At 38.7% G+C, this 20,902-nt stretch overlaps 2 protein-coding genes across 5 annotated transcripts in view; both read left to right on the forward strand.

Moving 5' to 3' along the window:
* Positions 1-1,465: 1,465 nt before the first annotated feature.
* LOC110676464 (lipid storage droplets surface-binding protein 2-like) lies at positions 1,466-13,007 on the forward strand. Its single transcript, XM_021844447.1, has 2 exons — positions 1,466-1,925; positions 12,723-13,007. The coding sequence occupies exons 1-2, from the start codon at positions 1,751-1,753 to the stop codon at positions 12,836-12,838; spliced, it is 291 nt and encodes a 96-aa protein (XP_021700139.1). The 5' UTR covers positions 1,466-1,750; the 3' UTR covers positions 12,839-13,007.
* A 4,023-nt stretch (positions 13,008-17,030) lies between these two features.
* Positions 17,031-20,902, forward strand: part of LOC5576280 (E3 ubiquitin-protein ligase TRIM37) — a 46,989-nt gene continuing 43,117 nt past the window's right edge. For 2 of the 4 annotated variants that reach the window (XM_021844449.1, XM_021844452.1), the window contains exon 1: positions 17,059-17,369. In XM_021844449.1, coding sequence (XP_021700141.1) covers positions 17,286-17,369 — 84 coding nt within the window. In that variant the 5' untranslated portion in view covers positions 17,059-17,285. Of the gene's footprint in view, positions 17,370-20,902 lie in introns of all 4 variants that reach the window. The other 2 variants (XM_021844448.1, XM_021844451.1) reach the window with 2 other exon arrangements.

Genomic DNA, 20,902 nt, shown 5'->3' on the forward strand with positions numbered 1-20,902 from the left:
TCATAACCTTCTAGTAGATCCGGACTTCAAGTTGTTGTATGAAGCGGAAGTGAGATTACTCTCTAGTGTAACTTTGGGACATGCAGAGCTTGCTAAACAGATTTTGATATGGGGTAGGCAGGTATAATACGGGGCCTCCCTTAGCCGGTTAGAGTCCGCGGCGACAAAGTAAAGCCATGCTGAAGGTCTAGGTTGGTCCAGGATCTTTTCGCAATGGAAATTTCCTTGACATCCCTGGGCATAGAGTATAATCGTACCTGCCACACGATATACGAATGCGAAAAAGGCAAATTTGTCAAAGAAAGCTCTCAGTTAACAACTGTGGAAGCGCTCATTGAACACGAAGCTGAGAAGTAGGCGCTGTCCCAGTTAGGACGTAATGCCGAGAAGAAGAAGAAGAAGAGGTATAATACGCCCCCTTAAGGAAAAACTGCTATATCGCAGTAGCAAATGCATTACTTCTATGCATGTAACTTTCTCTTGCCAGGTAGCTTCTTAAAAGGGTACAATATCCTTTTGAGAAACTCCTCCCGTAGAGAAAAGTTCCACAGCAAATCAATATATCAAAGCACATCTTTGCTAGGGTGCATTCACAAATTTCATAACGCCAAAAATGACCATTTTAGACACCCACCCACCCCCTCGTAAAGCTTTTTGTATGAATATTTCGAGGAATATTCCACGAATTTTGTGTGAACTGTAACATTTCTAATACTCCCACTGACCCCCTTCAGCGTTATGAAATTTGTGAACAGGCCCTTATAAGTATTTATATCATTTGGAAGATGTAGTGAAGAAAACAGCTAATCACAGTGCTGTTTTCTTCACTACAGAAGAGAATTCAGAACCAAGAATTTTTTCTACCATTACTGGCAAATTATTCCGCTAACCTCAGCGGCGAGCATCCAGAACAACTCTCGAAAAATCATCATTGACCTAGGGGGACGACACTTGCAGGTTATCTCCATTTTAGGCCAAAAGTAAGCCGAAATGCAAAAAATGTTCATAAAAGTCAAATTTTCAACGAAATAAATAAAATGGATAATAAATCACTAAAAATCGATGAAATCCAAAAAATCCAATAAAATCTGTAATAATTTATCGAATGGACAAAAATCGATGGGCATCCCTAAAACTCAAATGTCAAATGTTGGTGTTTATTTTGCTTCAGTTCCAATGGACCGATGCACGAGTTCACTATCTGACGTTTGAGCGGTGCCGTGTTATTTACGTGACCATGGCAACGAGTGAATTCGGCACCGCTCAAACGTCAAATTAGTGAACTCGTGCATAGGTCCATAGGCCAGGAGAAGTGGATGAACTTGTCATTCATTTTCCTGTCAAATCTCATACAAAATCTACTTTTTCTTTGACAGAAATTCACTCTAGGTGAACCACTTCCCCTGGCCTATTGTGACCGGCAGCATTTCTGTTGGAGAAAATTTGATTGCCGGACTCCACAAGAAAGAAAAACGGAGAAGCCTACTCTACCGGGAACGATCAGTCAGCTCAAACCGCCCGCCGTGGACGTTACTTAATAGCAGCAAACGAAAAATGTCTACAGACGCGTGAAATACTACAATCCCCTTCTGAGCTGGGCCTTCGGAACGGCTGAGGATGTGGTCCACCGTGCAAGCATCCCCGCCCCACTGGTGCACAAGTTCGACCACCCGCTTCAGCTGATCGACCAAACCCTGGTCAAGGGCATCGGCAAAGTCCAAGGTCCTCGGCACGGTCAAACACCGAGAAGATGTGCGAACTGCGACAGGCCTCCCAGCAGAAGGCCGTCTCCTTGAAAGAGTTCTCCCGGAAGAAAGCCAACGAAGTACTGGCCTTCCAGTACGGAAGCATCGCCGTGAATGGCGTGGACACAACCGCTCAGCTGGCCGAGCGTCTACTGGACTACTACTTCCCGAAGTGCGAAGGCGACGAAGGAAGGAAGATCCAGCCCTGCACACCGTTCAGATGAAGATGACGATAATCTGTCAGTTGTTCTGAAAGATCTCGAATCATTCCATCGGATTTCATTTCCGCATTATTCAAAAAATGATCTTCTAGATCTCTCATGACTGGGACTCATGACTGTAAGCGTATTCCACACCATGACGTGTGTTTTGAGAAATCATCTAATCCGATGTTTTTTTTATCTGGTGATTTATCCATGGACATACAGTAAGCTATCCGTAACTCGATATTACGTATCTCGATATCGAGTTATAGAATTTGTAGTAAATGTGGGTTTTCGTGGATACCTCGATGGTCCCTTGAACCAAAGTTACCCCGATTTTGTATTCTTTAACATTATATTTCCCTAACTCGATAGTCGCCTTAACATCGAGTTACGAAGAGTCGACTGTACTATAATAACTAAATTTTTACGACCAAAGAACATAAAGCAAATGAAACAACCAGTGCTTTAATAACAATGAGTGTTTTAGTAGGTGTCGAACGAGGCGATGAACATAATGGGACTGGTATGCACCTGAGACGAGACTCGCGGAGACGGTCTTCTTTTTCTGCGATTGCTGAGTTTTTTTCTTGTTCCCCTCATTATTTACATCAATCTTGAGCAAGTCGTTCAAGCTCTCACATGACCATCGCAGCAAAAAAAAAAAAAACTATTGCGTTTGAATCACACCGAAGCATAAACGGCATTTTGAGTGAAATTTCATGCCAGCAAGCGTAGCAGACATTATAAATAACTAGTCTTGTGTTTAGATTTATCAGCATCTTTGGAAAAACTGCTCCACTGATTGAATTTTTTAATAATAATTTATGTTGAATACAATATTTTTCACTTTTTCGCGACGGGCTGCATTTGACGTTTCGTGACAGCGAAATCTGGGCTGCATATGACGTTGATATTTTTCCTCTTCGCGAGTCTCTCTCAGGTATAGTGGTTTTCACGCCCAATGGTATGGGTACCCTAGTGTAGATGTAGTTGTGAACCTTAGAGGAAAACAATATGCACTCAGTCTCGAAAAACACGCAGAAAACGGGTTTAAATTTTTCAAATTGGGTAATATTTCCATATGCATTTTGGTGAGTCTGGAAAGCGTGTGCAAGTTTCTTTAAGGAAAACAAAAACAAACTGTGTATGACGAGCGTATGCTAGTCTACGTGTGTTCAAATGTCACTAAGCTCTATTGTTATATTAAGGATCGTTCAAATATTACGTAACGCAACAGGGGGAGGGAGGGGGTCTTGCATGGTGTTACGGTCCATACAAAAATTTAAAATTTCCCTTACAAAAGCTGTTACGTTCCCTCCCAAATCGACAATTTTTGCGTTACGTAATATTTGAATGAATCCATATTGTATATATTCGCATAGGCGGCATCCACAAATTACGTAACGCTCAAGGGGGAGGGGGGGTGTAGGCTCAAGCGTTACGGCTCATACAAAAATTTAAAATTTTTCATACAAAAAGCGTTACGGAGGGGGGGGAGGGGGTCAAAATTTTCCAATTTTAGCGTTACGTAATAAATGGACGCCGCCATAACAGTCTCGCTACGATTTTTGTGCATTTTATGCAAATTTTCAAATTGAATTCAAAAGAAATTTATCAGGTTTGTTCGTGTACTCAACAAATAGTGATATGTAGAAATATAACACAGTTTAGGCCAAATAGAGACTCAAAATGGAGCGAAATTGTTTCCACATTTCAATCGTCTTTTTCTCAGTTTGTCGTTTGCCAACATGGGACTGTTGTGCAAAGAGGGGCAGTATGTGTGTAATCATGATTTTGTTGGTGTTATAATAATAAATTAATTATACAATATGATGTATTTACGTTACATACTAAATACACATTTTACAAAAATAAATACAGAAATATTGTGGTTCTAAGTAGGTACTTTTCTTTTATTTTTATGCAAGAAACCCCCGAACATCAAATTAGCTTACAAATGTTTTAATATAAACAGCTGAATCTTTCTCGAAGGTCAATAATCCTGCGTTGAACGAAGGCTTTTCCAAATGTGTTTTATAATGTTCGATTGTAATACAGATGTTTCACTATCATCCAACAATTCAAGAATGTAATCTTCATCGAAAAGGACTAGTTCAAAAAATGTTCCCTGTGTACCTAGTCCCTTCGCTTCTACACCCTCTGGTGCATTAACCGGAGCACTGTTCCGAGAATAAGCTGTTTTTTTACCGCTTAAATACATAAAACCGTAAACTTTACAAACTAGAAACTTATTGTGCGAAGCAATCAGAATCCACTCTCCTACTTTGATTTCTTCAAGAACTGTGTTTTGAAAAGTTAATGTATAAGCAATATGTTTGGATGAATCATGAAATCTCTGTAATCTATCCGGTGACACCCTTTCTGTTTCGGATTGTAGTGTCCATATGAAAGTAGATTTTTTCACGTGGACGATCCTACCATTCTTATTCCGAATTTTGAAAGTATTTCTTTGATTGAATCCAGAAGCATCTTTGAAGTTTGTTCCTGCGAGTAGATCTTCACAATCGTACACATCATTACTATCACCGATGTCGTCAGGTGGTTCAGATACAGAGACGAATTCCAACTCTCCGGTGTGTTCGTCGCGTTTCGTTTTGGGGTTCCGTATGTATATACACTCATTGAAAGAATCAGCACTGATCTTTACTCCTAACAACTCTAGCAATCGTTTTGCTTCAATTTTAGCTTTTTCAACAATATCCGTTATTTCGGTGTTAGAGGGTAAATTTTCTTGCCTACTATTGGCTTCTTGTTTCTTCAAACGCGGAAAAGTAAAATTATCCTTCTCTCTGTACATAATATCAGTTTTGGCTTCAATCCTGTTAAGTCTGGACTCAAACGTCTTCATGTTGAAGTTGACTACTGTCGATTCTGTAGATGTGAACGATCGGGCCGAGCGGAAGAAGCTTTCACATGCTTGGCTTTGCCACAATGTGATTTCTAAATCATAACCTTTTTCGCGGCACAGCATAATAAAATTTATCAAAGCATGTGCATTGATTTCAAGGCCCCAGTAAGCGTTCGTAGTAATGCAGTGTTGTATATGCTTGTGTTTGATGACGCCATGCTCGCATAAAAAAGAGTCCACACCTGTAATAATATTATTTATTATTTAATACGCATTAAGATATGTTTCAACATTTAATAGTGTTAATATATATTACTGAAATTTTAAATACTTACAATCTTTTTTTAGGCTGTGAACCGTTTCACCAGTTTGTTTAACTTTTAGTTAAAATTTGACATTTCGTTAGTTATTTTCCCCTCAAATGGTTAAATTGAACATCGCGGTCGACCCATTTGAGCTTAGACAGTCGAGTAGTTATTTCAGAACTAAGTTGACAGATGGTTAGTTATTCTCAAATTCACAAGAGCAGAAAATAACTTTCGAACTGTTAAGTTTAACCATGCTCCAGAGCAGGGTTATTTGTAACCGGAGGGGAAATAACTACCGAGCTGTCAAATTTTAACTAAAAGTTAAACGAACTGGTGAAACGGTTCACAGCCTTAAAAGGGCTTGGTTTTGTATGGTTGAATTGAAACGATGAAACATTTCAAATTCAAGTCGATGTCTTAACTGGTAAATTTTAACATTATAAACTTATATATATAATATAGGGATGGTACACAAATTATGTCACGCTAAATTTCCACTTTTTCGACCCCCTCCCCCCATTTGTCACACTTTTTGTATGAGTTCTCAGAAAATTTAGTAAGGCTTGTCATGCTTGGCTCGACCCCCCCCCCTTGGAGCGTGACGTAATTTGTACATGACCTCATATTAATATTAACACCTATATTAAGCTTTTCGGCTATCCAATCCGCATGGTTGTTAAAGTAATTAACTCATTACGTGCGGTAAAGAGCCAGCCGAGCACGTGGATTTTTTTTCATAATTTCACCCATAATTTATCCATCTTCACCACGCGTAATAAGTTAAGTAATTTAATTATGAACTTTTTAAAAAAATCTACAAAAATCTTTGAAAATTACAATTAATGATTCTAAAGTCATCACTCTTCTATACCATAACATAGAACAGTGGCCGTAATTTTGAATTGAAAAAAAATGAGGCTTTTGATCCCGTTATATTTTTTTAACGAAGCTTGTAGTTTGCCGCATGTTGTGGCTTCATTAACCAATTAATTGAGATGATGCACACAGGACTAATTTGGGTAAATAATAGCCAAAATTATTTTCTGTCCTCAATTTTTTTAATCATGCCCCAATATTGACTTAAAACGATTTAATAGCTTAATTAAGACTAATTTCAATCCGTTGCAAGGTCCACCTATCAGCGAGAAATTGTATCGAAAAACATGCCGCTATGAACAAACAATTTTTGTGATTATTTTTGATGAACAATCGTTAGCATATTCATGCAACAGATGAGAAATAATATTGTTTGATACAAATTAGTGGGCGCTAACTAGAAATGTAACTAGAAATTCAATTAAGCTAAAAGAAAATCCCGATGGTCTGCATATGGTAAAGTTCAAATTTGCGTGGGTACACGGTATTTTTTAATTGAATATAGTTATTTAGCAACCAGAGTTGGACATATGCGAAAATATTATCAAAAAATAATTTTCATCTTATCGACAACTGTTATAAAATTTGAAAATAATAGTAACAGCTACTTTGAGCAATGAAGTAATGATTTTGAATAATATATCTCATTTGCAACAATTTTTGTTCAAGCACATATTTTAGAAACCCCATTTTGACAGTTAAATTGTCGAACAAAGCTGTGGGAAAGAGAGGGTTAAGTGTACCAATCAAGTTTCCAAGCTTTTCAATAGTATTTTTAAGTACATAATTCGTAGAAGACTGGCTTACTTTTCTGGCTCCCATGCAATTTGTATGGAATACAAAAATGATGACAAAACACTATCATCATCAGGTGTTTCGTGCAACAAGACCAGCAGATGGCGGTAGTATGAAATGTCAAACGCGAAGAAAAACGATGTGCGCGCCTCTGGTTGTGAGATTAGTAACATAGCGAATTTGAAATGATCGACAAATGAGTGGTCGATGGAAATTTCGTCTGTTTGTGTGGGCTATTGGCTTTGGAAAAAATATAGCGGGATTAAATGCTAAATTTTTAAAATTTGAAATTATGGCCACGAATTTGTTCTAATTATTCTGCTATGCAACGGTTCGAAATTAGTTCTTATAAAACTTGTTTTAAGTCAATATTGACGCAACAGTACAGAAAACCATTTTGGTCATGATTGACCCAAATTACTCCTGTGTGCACGGTGCTGTTTAAGGGCCAGTCTAATACATATGTATACTGCCGTGAATCGCAAGTCAGTCCCATCTGCATTTCCGTCAAAATTGAGTTTAGTTCAGTTTTCAACATATCTTCCAATTTTCTCTCAGCTGCACTAATGAGATACTATGATTTGTTCGGAAAAATTAGGAAAAAACAGCTAGTCAAATTGTCCCATAATGAAAAGTAATCGCATATCAGTTCCACTACAGATTAAAAATGAAACGCGTTTTGATCATCTTTATATTTTTCACAGAAAGATATCGCAGTGAAAAGCAAATTGTGAAAGTTTCATCAAGATTTGAGCATGTTCCAAACCCCTGGAATTTTTTGAATATTCGTATGAAAAACGGGTTTGGAAACATCACAGCCCATTTTCTCAGTGCCTACTTTTTACAGATGGGACTGACTTGCAAATCACGGCAGTATATATATAATAATAATAGTAGTTTTATTAATTACAATACAATTTTTACCCAAGCTACAAATGTATAAACGAGTCAATTTTTTAAACAATATTTGCTGCACAAATATTTACAACACAAAATCACTAATATGATGAGCGATTTGTTCAAATTTTTAACCGGTACATTCGAAAATTTCATTTTTTTTATAATTGAATTGAGCATGTTAGTAATTCTCTTTCAAAATTTCTTGCTGCTTGCTCGTGGGGAAACAACGTTACAACATGCCAAAGTTGAACAATTTGTATGAGAATCGACTTTTATTACTATTATTCTGCACAACTGTATATATTATATGTATATACCTATATGTATGTACATTTTTTCGCTTATGGTTTAGTCAACCATTTAGTATTATTTCAATATAATTAAAAGGTATGAAATTGATACTCACCACACGTTGAATAATCTTTCTTCTACTTCCATTTCAGCGCTCATAAATGACTGCATGACATTCTGCATTATTTCTAAATACGTTGCAGTTCCCAGAGCTTCAGGAATAGTGTCACGCAACAGGTTTATTACCCTTGGTTGAGTTATCTTTTGAGTAGGCTTAAATTTCATCTTATCTGTATTATCCAAATCAGATGCATTGAGCCCATGCTGATCTTTTGGTAATGATAGCAGCTCTATCAAATGCGCTCTTGATATTGTGTATGTACCTAGAATATTGAAATAAACAAATTAATGAACATCTGTAATAAAACTATGATGTGTAATCATATAAATACCAATAATTAATTGCTTATCAGCTCTCATTAATCGCATTCTTAATTTATTAATGAGGTGTGTTGGGTCTTGAACGCAAATGTTATGTATGCTATTTTTACATACATACCACGTACCGAAAGCGTTCGGATCAGCGTTAGGTATATCCATTTTGCGCAACATAGATTGTACCAATCGGGCATCACCATCAGATGCACGGCAAGCTAGTATAATTCCTGCTTTTTCACATTCTCTCTCAGTGAACGCCCATCGTCGGAGCACATCATCTGTTTTGAATTTGTTATCAGAACAAGTGTACATAAGACAAAAGGGTCTCGAATTCGATGATAATGGTTGAGCCATTACAACATAAAGGTTACGTCCAATGTTATACTCTCTAAGATACTCGATCACCTTCTTTGGACTGGTTGCAACGAAGAAATTTTCGATTGGCATGCCATGCTGATTAAGTGGTGGTACTAGTCCGAACACAGTATTTCTGGTAATATCGTAACCAACACCACCAGTGATTCTCGTGGCATCTTCACTAAGAACAAAAGCTTTTGGAAAGTTATTTATCTCAATAAATCGCACGAAATCGTCTATTCTCAAACGATCTGGTTCAACCCCAAAGGTCAATTTGCTCAAATATCGTTGGCACGTTCGTACATTGGGGGCGACACTGTTTGCTTGCTCAAATTCATATGCTGACTTACCGCTTTGAATATACTTGTAGGTAAAGTAATCCAGCTCGGTTCTCGTATACCTTCGTCCTTTTGGCGGTTTTGATTCCAAACGATCCGCGCATTTGGTGAGAATGGAAATAATAGAGCCAGTTGTGTTGGCCGTTTTGCTGACAACACTACGGTCGGCCTCGTCGTAGTGTTCAGCTAGTTTGATTTGTTATTTAGTTGGTCTGTATTTTGGGTAGGATGTTCGATTTCAAGCTGCAGCAAGTGCGATTTAAGTTCGTACGCTTGATTCATCTTTCGTTCTATCTCTTCATTCTCAGCATCGTTTTTCAGATCATCATACTGCTCTTCCATACTCTCTACCATGACCGATCCCAAAAGCACATCTTCAAATTCATCGGGCTTAGAATCATCGTAAGACTCTAACCATTCCTCATGCATGATGTTTTGAATGGGTGGCTCATCAGACTGGAAATTAGGAGCCAGGTTTTCTGAATTATCCGCACAGTATGGCCGTTTCAATATGATTTTACGAAAGCTAGCAGTGGTGCAAGGGTCCGTTAAATGCTTGGAGCGGACGTGTGTCCAAAAATTTGATACTTTCCATGTTCCAGTACGTTCCGGTCGAATGAGAACCTTCGCGCTACAGAACGGGCATGGTACCAAAGCTTTTAATCCTCCGCTGTCACTAGATATGATGATGTTCATGCGTGTCAAGTCCTGCAGCCAAGACGTACTTCCTGCGCCGTACCTGCAAAATTGCAAAATAATTAAATTAGATATTGATAACGTCTAGAATAGAATATAAATACTTTTTTTCAAAAAAATTCACGATTGTTTTCTTGACTGCCAGGGCTTGAGATGAGGCACTTGAGGAAGATTGTTCAGCGCATCCGAACTTCTGAGCTTCGTCTTTTATCATTATTTTGCAAAACTTTGTTACGCCGTGTTCTTTTACAGCCATTGCAATAATTTTGAGCATGCTGCGCTCTCCGGCAGAAAACCTAAAGGTATTTATATTACCGTGGTAGCGCAGCATCTCTCGCCATTCTTTCTCAGTTTTTCCGGAGGATTCAGGAAATCTTCTGACATCGGCTTCAATGGCTTGGATAGCATCATCATCTATTAAGGCTAGGCCTCCGTGGATATAGTTGATGTTTTGGAGCACCGTTTTGATTATATGCGGCACGACGCCAACTTTTTTTGATAATTCTTGCCAGAAATTCTCCATGTTGATAATTTTTGGGATCGTCTTTAGAACTTGTGAGATATAATAACGAAGCACAACACAACATGGATGATTTTATTTACTAGTTGTGCTGTCAAATTTGATCGATTTTTAATCGATTTTTCGGAGACGTCAATCAGTTTTGAGCGATTTTACTGCTGCGTAACACATTTTTTGAGTTATTTCAGATTTTCTTAGAATATGCAGATTATTCAAATTTTGCTACAAAATTTCATGCTGAGAATGAAATAAATGTAGCAAAATCTTTGGAAATGGGTGAAATCTTTCAAAATCTTCTTAGTATAGTAAATAATGTAAAAAACCATTGCTAGCTCAGGAAGTCTGTTGAAATTATGTATTCTGCGAATCAAATTTAATCGAAATTGATTAGAGTCGCGCCCCTAGTCATTGACAAGGAAACACATTCGGAATATGCTTGAGACTCTTGTTTGAAAGCTATTTTTTCGATGGCACATCCATTCCGTTACGGTGGAGACGTAATGCCAAGAAGAAGAAGATCCATTCCGTTAGCTAAAGAGGGGGCAGGAGCGGTGCTGTTGCTGGTGCTAGCAGGGCGAACTATCTTCCACGGCCTGCTGTTGTCGTTCAGGAAGCTGAGGTACTGGGTCAGGCGGAGGACAGCAATCAACGTGACGACGTACTCCTTGACATCTTCCTTGTGGAGGGATTTCACCTACTTTAACACGGTGCGGTAGACGCAGCGGGTATCTTTATTGGAGAGGCGTCCTACGGTGTGCAGGGCTGGATCTTCCTTAACCGAGATGATAGCGTTATCATCTTCATCGTCACCTTCGCACTTCGGGAAGTAGTAGTCCAGTAGACGCTCGGCCAGCTAAGCGGTGGTGTCCACGCCGTTGGCTTTCTTCCAGGAGAGCTCTTTCTTGGAGGCGGCCTTCTGCTGGGAGGCCTGTCGCAGTTCGCATACCTTCTCGGTGTAGCGTTTGACCATGCCGACGACCTTGGACTTTGAATGGTTGTAGATCTCCTGCGGTTGTTCCTTGATGTTCGGTGCGCTCACGTCGAGGCGGTTTGGTCGACCAGCTGGAGCGGGTGGTCGAACTTGTGCAGATGCTGGCACGGTGAACCAAATCCTCGGCCGTTCCGGGTCAATGAGAATATATACCAAGGTGTGGAAGAAGAAGCAATGGCTATGTATTGGTAAAGAGAAAAAAATGTAAACAAAAATAACTACGTCACTAATTTATACGGCTTCTTATGGGAGCTCACTCGCTTGTAGTTGTGAGACATTTTGCACCATACACGGATGTCACGCACACTGAATTTCATTTCCACACCTCGGTATATATTCTCATTGGTTCCGGGTGCTTTGTAGAATCTTTTTTTGCTTCGTAGTCGCGAAAAGTGAAACCAAAACAAAATAAACACTAAACTTTGACATTCGAGTTTTAGGGGTGCCCATCGATTTTTGTCGATTCGATGAATTATTTCAGATTTTATCCGATTTTTTCGGATTTCATCGATTTTTAGTGAGTTATTATCCATTTTATTTATTTCGTTGGAAATTTGACTCATATGAACATTTTTTGCATTTCGGCTCACTTTTGGCCTAAAATGGAGATAACCTGCCAGTGTCGTACCCCTAGACTGAATAAAAAAAAACAATTCCGAAACAAATCAATTTTATCCACGCAGTCGAAAATGAGCGCAAATGAAGATGCAAATCTGCCAAAAGGACCAAAACAAGAACGCCACTGACAGTTAAGAACCATATATGTATTGGTAAAAAGAGTGCATTACCTGCTACACCCAGCTCGATCAGGGTGTAGGATTTTCTGCACCGGTGGCAATCGGGTGTAGAAACGGTGTGCTACCTGCGGAATAAAAGAACGATTTGGGTGCAACTTTTACTACACCGGTGGGAAAACGGTGCAGGCGGTGCAAATAAAGAAAAACGACATGAAATAATTCATCGAATCGACAAAAATCGATGGGCACCCCTAAAACTCGAATGTCAAAGTTTAGTGTTTATTTTGTTTTGGTTTCACTTTTCGCGACTACGAAGCAAAAAAAGATTCTACAAAGCACCCGGAACGGCCGAGGATTTGGTTCACCGTGCCAGCATCTGCACAAGTTCGACCACCCACTCCAGCTGGTCGACCAAACCGCCTCGACGTGAGCGCACCGAACATCAAGGAACAACCGCAGGAGATCTACAACCATTCAAAGTCCAAGGTCGTCGGCATGGTCAAACGCTACACCGAGAAGGTATGCGAACTGCGACAGGCCTCCCAGCAGAAGGCCGCCTCCAAGAAAGAGCTCTCCTGGAAGAAAGCCAACGGCGTGGACACCACCGCTTAGCTGGCCGAGCGTCTACTGGACTACTACTTCCCGAAGTGCGAAGGTGACGATGAAGATGATAACGCTATCATCTCGGTTAAGGAAGATCCAGCCCTGCACACCGTAGGACGCCTCTCCAATAAAGTTACCCGCTGCGTCTACCGCACCGTGTTCAAGTAGGTGAAATCCCTCCACAAGGAAGATGTCAAGGAGTACGTCGTCACGTTGATTGCTGTCCTCCGCCTGACCCAGTACCTCAGCTTCCTGAACGACAAACGGCAACAGCAGGCCGTGGAAGATAGTTCGCCCTGCTAGCACCAGCAACAGCACCGCTCCTGCCCCCTCTTTAGCTAACGAAATGGATCTTCTTCTTCTTGGCATTACGTCTCCACCGTAACGGAATGGATGTGCCATCGAAAAAATAGCTTTCAAACAAGAGTCTCAAGCATATTCCGAATGTGTTTCCTTGTCAATGATGATTTTTCGAGAGTTGTTCTGGATGCTCGCCGCTGAGGTTAGCGGAATAATTTGCCAGTAATGGTAGAAAAAATTCTTGGTTCTGAATTCTCTTCTGTAGTGAAGAAAACAGCACTGTGATTAGCTGTTTTCTTCACTACATCTTCCAAATGATATAAATACTTATAAGGGCCTGTTCACAAATTTCATAACGCTGAAGGGGGTCAGTGGGAGTATTAGAAATGTTACAGTTCACACAAAATTCGTGGAATATTCCTCGAAATATTCATACAAAAAGCTTTACGAGGGGGTGGGTGGGTGTCTAAAATGGTCATTTTTGGCGTTATGAAATTTGTGAATGCACCCTAGCAAAGATGTGCTTTGATATATTGATTTGCTGTGGAACTTTTCTCTACGGGAGGAGTTTCTCAAAAGGATATTGTACCCTTTTAAGAAGCTACCTGGCAAGAGAAAGTTACATGCATAGAAGTAATGCATTTGCTACTGCGATATAGCAGTTTTTCCTTAAGGGGGCGTATTATACCTCTTCTTCTTCTTCTTCTTGGCATTACGTCCTAACTGGGACAGCGCCTGCTTCTCAGCTTCGTGTTCAATGAGCACTTCCACAGTTGTTAACTGAGAGCTTTCTTTGACAAATTTGCCTTTTTCGCATTCGTATATCGTGTGGCAGGTACGATTATACTCTATGCCCAGGGATGTCAAGGAAATTTCCATTGCGAAAAGATCCTGGACCAACCTAGACCTTCAGCATGGCTTTACTTTGTCGCCGCGGACTCTAACCAGCTAGGGGAGGCCCCGTATTATACCTGCCTACCCCATATCAAAATCTGTTTAGAAAGCTCTGCATGTCCCAAAGTTACACTAGAGAGCAATCTCACTTCCGCTTCATACAACAACTTGAAGTCCGGATCTACTAGAAGGTTGTGATCACCAGGACTTGGAAAATAGTTGTGATCTAAATCGGTGAAGTTTTGCATTTTGCAAGGCTAGCATACCAACGAAGGATTTTCGTGCTACGCAGCGACTGCAGCGGCCACTGGCACTTGTTTACTATCGTGGGGGAAGAAACGTCAATTTTCATGACTGATGCGAAGACACCGACACAGACAAAGCAAAGATTTCGATATTATTTGGTGATTTTCAATAGGATAATGCTCATTAAATGAGATTTTTGGGATAATTTAGGATTTTGTCGATTATTACCATTTTACTGTGAACATTACTCAGCAGAACACACAAAATTAGTAAAAACTATTAAAATCCTTGATAATCGATAAAATGTGCAAAATCCGATAAAATGGATTTAATCTGGAGATAACTTAGAAAATCAAATGAAATAGGGTCTTATCGCACGAAAATTAAAACGAAATTGATTAGTGTCGTTCCCCTAGGTTCCAATATGTTTCTAAGCAAATGGAAAATTCTTCAAATGTACATTTACGCGACAAATTACATTGGTTTTGCTATCCAAATGCAGATTTGCACTTGACTGCATCATTGTCACAATTAATTATAATCGAACAAACCTATTTCAAATGGCTGACATACTTTTACAAATGTTTTACAAGCAAGTTTTCGTGAAACAAATGAAACAAACAAACTAGCAACCCTGCTGAGAGCACATGCTTTTGATAAAACGTAAACAATTTTCGTTGGCGCGAAACCGATTCACTGCCTTTTCTTGCCCGCCAACGGCGAAAACAAAGGGTTTGACGTTTCCGCACTTATGAACCCGCCCGCACTTCTGAAGTGCGGGGTCCAATAAGGTGGGAACTGCTCAATAATATCCCGTATCACAGTCTCGGTCGTAAACCGTTAATTAACTGTTTAGAACCCACGAGAATTACAATTTGGAACCATTTTTAAATCAAAGTTTAAATCTGTGTGCTTTTCGCAAAAGAGCAAAACTGACAAAACTAGTGAATTTGATGTAATTGCTGGACTAGCATCAGTTTGCATCGTATTTTCTGTAAATGCAATGATTTTTTTGTTTTCTACAATTTAACGTGTAGAAAACATAAAAACAAACAAAAAGGCGTAATTGTATTCCAAGATCATTTTTCTTAGAGTTCAATGTCGCCCATTTTTCTTCATACCTAGTATACGGTGCAAAAGGGCTAATTTGAAGTATTATTTGAATATTGGGCACTGTTTTATATTTATTAATATGCATCATTTTGGACGTACATTTTATCTCATTTTGCCCATTTTTCTTTCACTTTCCCCACCCCCCAAGTAATGTTTTCTGATGAGGTCTATATTTCATCTTTCGATCAGTTTTCTATATTATTTCTCCCAAGTTCATGTGTGCCCAGTGGACGCCATAACACGGCCAAATGAATTTAAAGGAAAGTTTACCTCAAATAAATGAAAAGGCAAACGAGCACAATTTTAGAATTTACCCGATCCCTGTCTTCCTTGGAATCACCCGAATCACCTTTCTGTACCAAGTCGTTCACCGTGCCACTATCATGTTTCAGTACCACCCACGCACAATCTCTTCGAATACGTACCCCTTTTTGTGTTGTGTTTCTGGCATGGTTGCGGATCATATTTCGAGTGTTAGAACGCTGTTTTAGCTGTTTGAAACAACCAAAAATTGGGTGGATCCCAAGACGAAATAAAGACATACCATGGTGTCGCCTTAAGCTTGTTAGTAACGAATATTAAAAAATTGAGCGAAGCGATTTTTATCTGGATGCACATTAGGGTAAGTGTTCCCTTAGTTGTGGGTGTTCCTATAGTTGCGGTAGTGCCGTTTTCACTGATTTTGTTACATTAGCCATAGAACCGACACTGTCAATCGACGTATTGGTTTGTTGATACACGGAATAGTTGAAAAGAGCGTTCAAATTGCCTTAAAACTGATGAAATATCACTAAAATTGATAAAACTGTTCTTGCTTGTACCAATAGTTGCGGTAAAGTGTTCCTATAGTGGAGGATCCCATAAGAAAACAATGGATACCGCAACTATAGGAACACACATTAAAAATATACCACAACTAAAGGAACAGTGTACCAACAGTGGAGGTATTATTTTTCACTGACATGCCGTGGATTACTACGATGAAATTATTTTTCTCATTAAGTCAATGGTCGTTACTTCCCGTTACAACATCAACATGTGCATTAATTGCACTTTTTGAATTAAGGCGGTTAAATGAAGTTCAATCCTGCTTAGTACCTCCACTATTGGTACATCTACCCTAAGTAAATAGACCAATCCAGTTGCCTGCGTAGTAGTGCAATGTTGACAAAATTTTCTTTGTTTGCTGTGAGAACTGTCACAACATTGCTTTTGTTTGCTGTGAGAATCCAAATATAAACAGAATTGCTGCAAAACAACCGCTTCCTTGTTGGCCTGCCGTTGACCGAAAGCTCAATAACGTCAAACAAACATCGATACGTTTTCATTCTGAGGAAATCGACTTGTGTAACATTGATTGTGCGTTGGTGTTCGTGGCAGTTTGCTTGGGGACCTCTATATTTATTTATCTTCAGAGGTTTGTTCATGTTTTGACGGTCTTAAAATCCAAGACGTGATTTGAGGCTTTTTATGATGTTGCTCCAGATAGACAAAATTCGGCTCACATCTCTTTTTTTCCCTGCTGCAGTGAAATGCATCTCGGTTCGCGGAACGCAAAACTGCATAATTTATGGCATAACATTTCAAACGAAGCTAATGACAAAATCTTGTCTGTTCACTGCAAAAAAATAAATTTGTTATTTTGAATGGAATTTGTTCATATTATTATAGTTCAGGTTTCTATTACGCTTCCCAGTTAATATGCAGTACAACATTTTATAATTTTTTGCTCTTTCGGAATGATAAGCATTGCGTTACGATGTTTAACAGAGAAGAAAGAGTGCGAACTATTTCATTGTTACTCTAGCCAATCTAACAAGTTACGCGAGTTTGGTTGTCAACAACAAACGTTCTGCAGCTCAGTCTCATTTTCTTTGTGCACTTTCTTTGTGGAGCAAATTTTCGCTTTTTTGTAACATAAATTCTTATCGTACGGTTACGAAAATTGTTTCATCCTCTTCGTTTATAGTTTAACCGGATTGTGGCCATTGGCAGTTCTCAGAAGGCGCTACTAATGTTAGCTAGCTGAATTCTGCGGCTCTGTCGGAAACTTTTTTGTACAATGGCGAAACGTCTTGGTCCCGGTCCACCAGCAGGAAATGGAGCAAGCAATCCTTCGTCAGGTCAAAACGACCATCTCAGAGAGGTATGGTAGCCGAAAGTTTTGTTCTATGGGTTTCTGACAACTTTTTAAACTAGACTGACTCAATTTCATATTTGTTGAGGGCACTGTACATCAAGTTGATAAACTATCAATATTGAATAGGGTGTCCCAATCAATGTTGTAAAAGTCATATTTTTTACATTTTTTTCATTCTAGGATTTTGTAGCAAATATTAAATTTGTATAAAATCTTTTAGAGGTTCCGCCAGGTCGATTTATGTAATTGGTTAATTTCGACAAAAAAAAGTCATATTTTGACTTTTTATGCCGATGTTTTCAAAGCCTACTATTTTTTATTTTTCTATGAGCATGTTGAACAATTGTGCTGTATTTATTATTTTATAATATATTCAATTTTTGTCTGGAGAACTTATAACAAATCGACTTTTCAGGTATTTTTTGCTAAATATTCGTCGTAAACATATGTACGATAGAGGGTTGGTAGCAGGTCTCATATTAAATTTAGTTAGGCATTAAAATAGAGTCCCTAAAAAGTATCTTTTTAATAGAAGATCTCTGGGAGGGAGAAACCAATTCAAAATTTCTCTACGTCACAGTGAGCCGAGATTTTGCTGTCACTGTGAGCCCGGATCTTAAACAATGGACAAACATGATAAAAGCGCGTAATTAGCCTAAGCATATTTTTGCATTTCATGAAAAGTAGCAAAAATCGAGTTAGAATCAATTCATGCACATTAAAAAGTATCGTCACGAGAGCACCGTTTATTCTAATTGAATGTAACGTATTGGAATGAGGCTCTTTTTACTGTGTTCGTTAAAACTGAAAAGAACTGTGGCCCTTTTTCAATGTTTGTCCAGAAAGATCGAAGGTACACAACACTTGAAAACTAGCGATTTTCACTAAGCCTGCCTTGATTGTCGTTGGCAAACTGGAGTTATCTTGCAATTTGAAAAACAATTGTATCCAATTTCGTGTGTAGTATCGGTGCCTCTCTCCCAGGAAGATCTCTAACGTCTCTTTTTTAAACCAAAATGATTACTTTTTCCTTCTGATTGCAGATATGCAGATACTGCACCTCTATTAAGAAAATCCTTATGAATTGTTTATTAAAATTCCTCAAGGAGTTCCTACCATGATTTTTTCAGTCATTTTTCCAGCTATTTCAGGGCTGGTAGCAGTCAGACAGCAAAATGATAGTGACTTTAGTGACCAAATTGGTAAAAATGGTGACCAAAAAGTGACCTAATAGTGACTTGAAAATTACAAGTATTATTCATAAAAATGACTAGAAATGAAAATACGTTCTATGCGTATAACCAATTTACATATTGAGCGAATTTGGAATTTAAAGAGTTGCAGCAATTTCCAATATTTCTTAATAGTTATGTGTCCGGGATAAGACTTGATTGTAATAAATCAGTGGCGTCCCGTGAGGAATTTGATTACCAGTGCACTGATTTGCACGAACCGTTAAATTTAACTATGAATACGAATTTTGCAATTAAGTTTTGAAATGTATTTCAATAAAAAAAAAATGATCCACCTTAAAATATAATTTCCAATACTGGACGCAATCTTCAAGTGTCTCGAAGTTATTATGTTTCTTACTTATTGAACGTTTTCATTTTTATTTTTTTTTCATTTTATTCACTCGTTGTTAGTTTTAGTTGATACAATGCAAGCCAGGAAGATGTCCAACTGGAAACTAAACGATTAGAATATTTTTGATAAAATCTCGACTCGTTTTGAGATGAAGGCCAAATTCCGTGGATTTTGAAGCTTTCGCTTTAACGATGTTGTTCTAAATAATAATTCTTGTTATTTACAGCTTGTTAATTGTATTACGATATGTTAGTTTTTGGATATCCAGCCGTGGGACATATTAGACTGTTGATTTGCTTTGTTTAGATATAACGAAAAATAGAAATTCAGGCTAAATTTGTGGCAGAATTTCTGTAAAACCAAACCAGTTCTTCCAAATAAACAATAACTCCAGAACACAATTGATTATTGACGAGCTCGAGACAAACCGAATTAGACGTATGTCGTACATAAAGAATCAGAAGATGTGATGTGATCGTTTCAATAAATTCAGATGTCAGATATTGGTCCTGATTTTTGCCAAAATTTATTGTAATATTTCGGACAAAAAAATCATTCCAAAGTCATTTTCTATGCTTTGTCAAAATAATCTCCAGCACTTTTTCCAGAAAATTTTTATATTTTGCGTTGGGGATGTCTACAGAATATTCACCTGAATTCTTCCAGTAAGTTAGCCGAGAGTACCTATTTTTCTGGAGTCAAGAATCTTGACACATTGATTTCAAAATCACACTATAGTTGTCTTAACAAATATCTTTTTCTCCCGGATTGTGTTTGAAAAGCTAGCCAGCCTTGAATTTATTATCATCGGATCACGAAAAAAGTGACTTTAGTGACCATTTTCCTGAAAAAAGTGACTTAAGTGACTTTTTGTTAGAAATAGTGACTTTTTAGTGACCAGGTCGAAAAAAGTGACCAAGTCACTAAAAAGTGACTTGCTACCAGCCCTGCTATTTCCATATAAATACCTTCATGAATTCATCTATGGTTTGAAGGGATTACCCCTTCAAATCTTTTAAAGATTGCTTGGAAGATGTAACCATGGATATGTGTCAAATTCAATTTGCATTCAATTCATGTTATTTTCATTGGTTTTACTTAGTAACTAATTTACATTTTAAGAAATTTGACCTAGAGGTCCTTCAGCTTTGTTCGATTTGGTTATTTGATTTTTGTTCAAGTTAGGTTGGTTTTACCCTAGTGGTGTTTATTGGCCTTATGGGCTATGGTAGTTTTTTGAAATTACAAATTGATAACCTAACTAATATTTACACTAAAAATTTGATAACCTAGGGGGGCACGAGGTCCCGGATGACCGGCTGGTCAGATTGTTGGCAACGAGCCCTGTACCTATCAATCGAGTCACCAAAGCGCTCATCTAGTGTTTTTATCTCGGCCAGACGGTGGACCTCAGTTGTTCTCATTCTCGGAGGACTGTTGATGATCATCCGAAGGAACTTATTCTGGGACCTTTTGAGCCTCAGATAGTGGGTTTTGGCGCAACTCTCCCAGATTGGTACACCATATTCAATGACCGCAAGAATGACCTGTTTGTAAACAGCAAGCTTGTTCTTCAAATACAGAGTTGACTTTCGGTTGATCAGTGGGTCAACTGCTGTCTGAAGAAAAGCTTGCTGTCTAACATAAAACCAAGGTAGTCGGCCACATCAGACCATTCCACCGTTTATCCACCGAGGGTGATTTTACAATCCTTCGCCGGCACAAGGCTGGGGGATTTGGAATAGGGGAAGAGGATGACCTGGGTCTTCGCCGCGTTGATACAGATCTTCCAACTGTTCAAATCATCTGACAATACATTCAGGCCTTTCTGGAGTCGAGATGGTAACGCCCTCGTGTATCTGCCGCTCTAGACTACTGAGGTGTCGTCAGCGAACAGCGATAGAGTGCCGCCTTCAAGGAGCTGAGGCATGTCCGAGGTGAACAGGTTGTAT

The sequence above is a fragment of the Aedes aegypti genome, chromosome 2 (genome assembly GCF_002204515.2).
Source record: "Aedes aegypti strain LVP_AGWG chromosome 2, AaegL5.0 Primary Assembly, whole genome shotgun sequence".
NCBI lineage: Eukaryota > Metazoa > Arthropoda > Insecta > Diptera > Culicidae > Aedes > Aedes aegypti.

What these genes read in the sequence shown, in the direction of transcription:
- LOC110676464 (XM_021844447.1), top strand. Translation starts at nt 1,751, where the DNA reads ATGTGCGAACTGCGACAGGCCTCCCAGCAGAAGGCCGTCTCCTTGAAA. An exon ending in CTACTTCCCGAAGTGCGAAG is followed by an intron (nt 1,926 to 12,722) that starts GCGACGAAGGAA and finishes CGAAGTGCGAAG; the next exon opens with GTGACGATGAAGATGATAAC.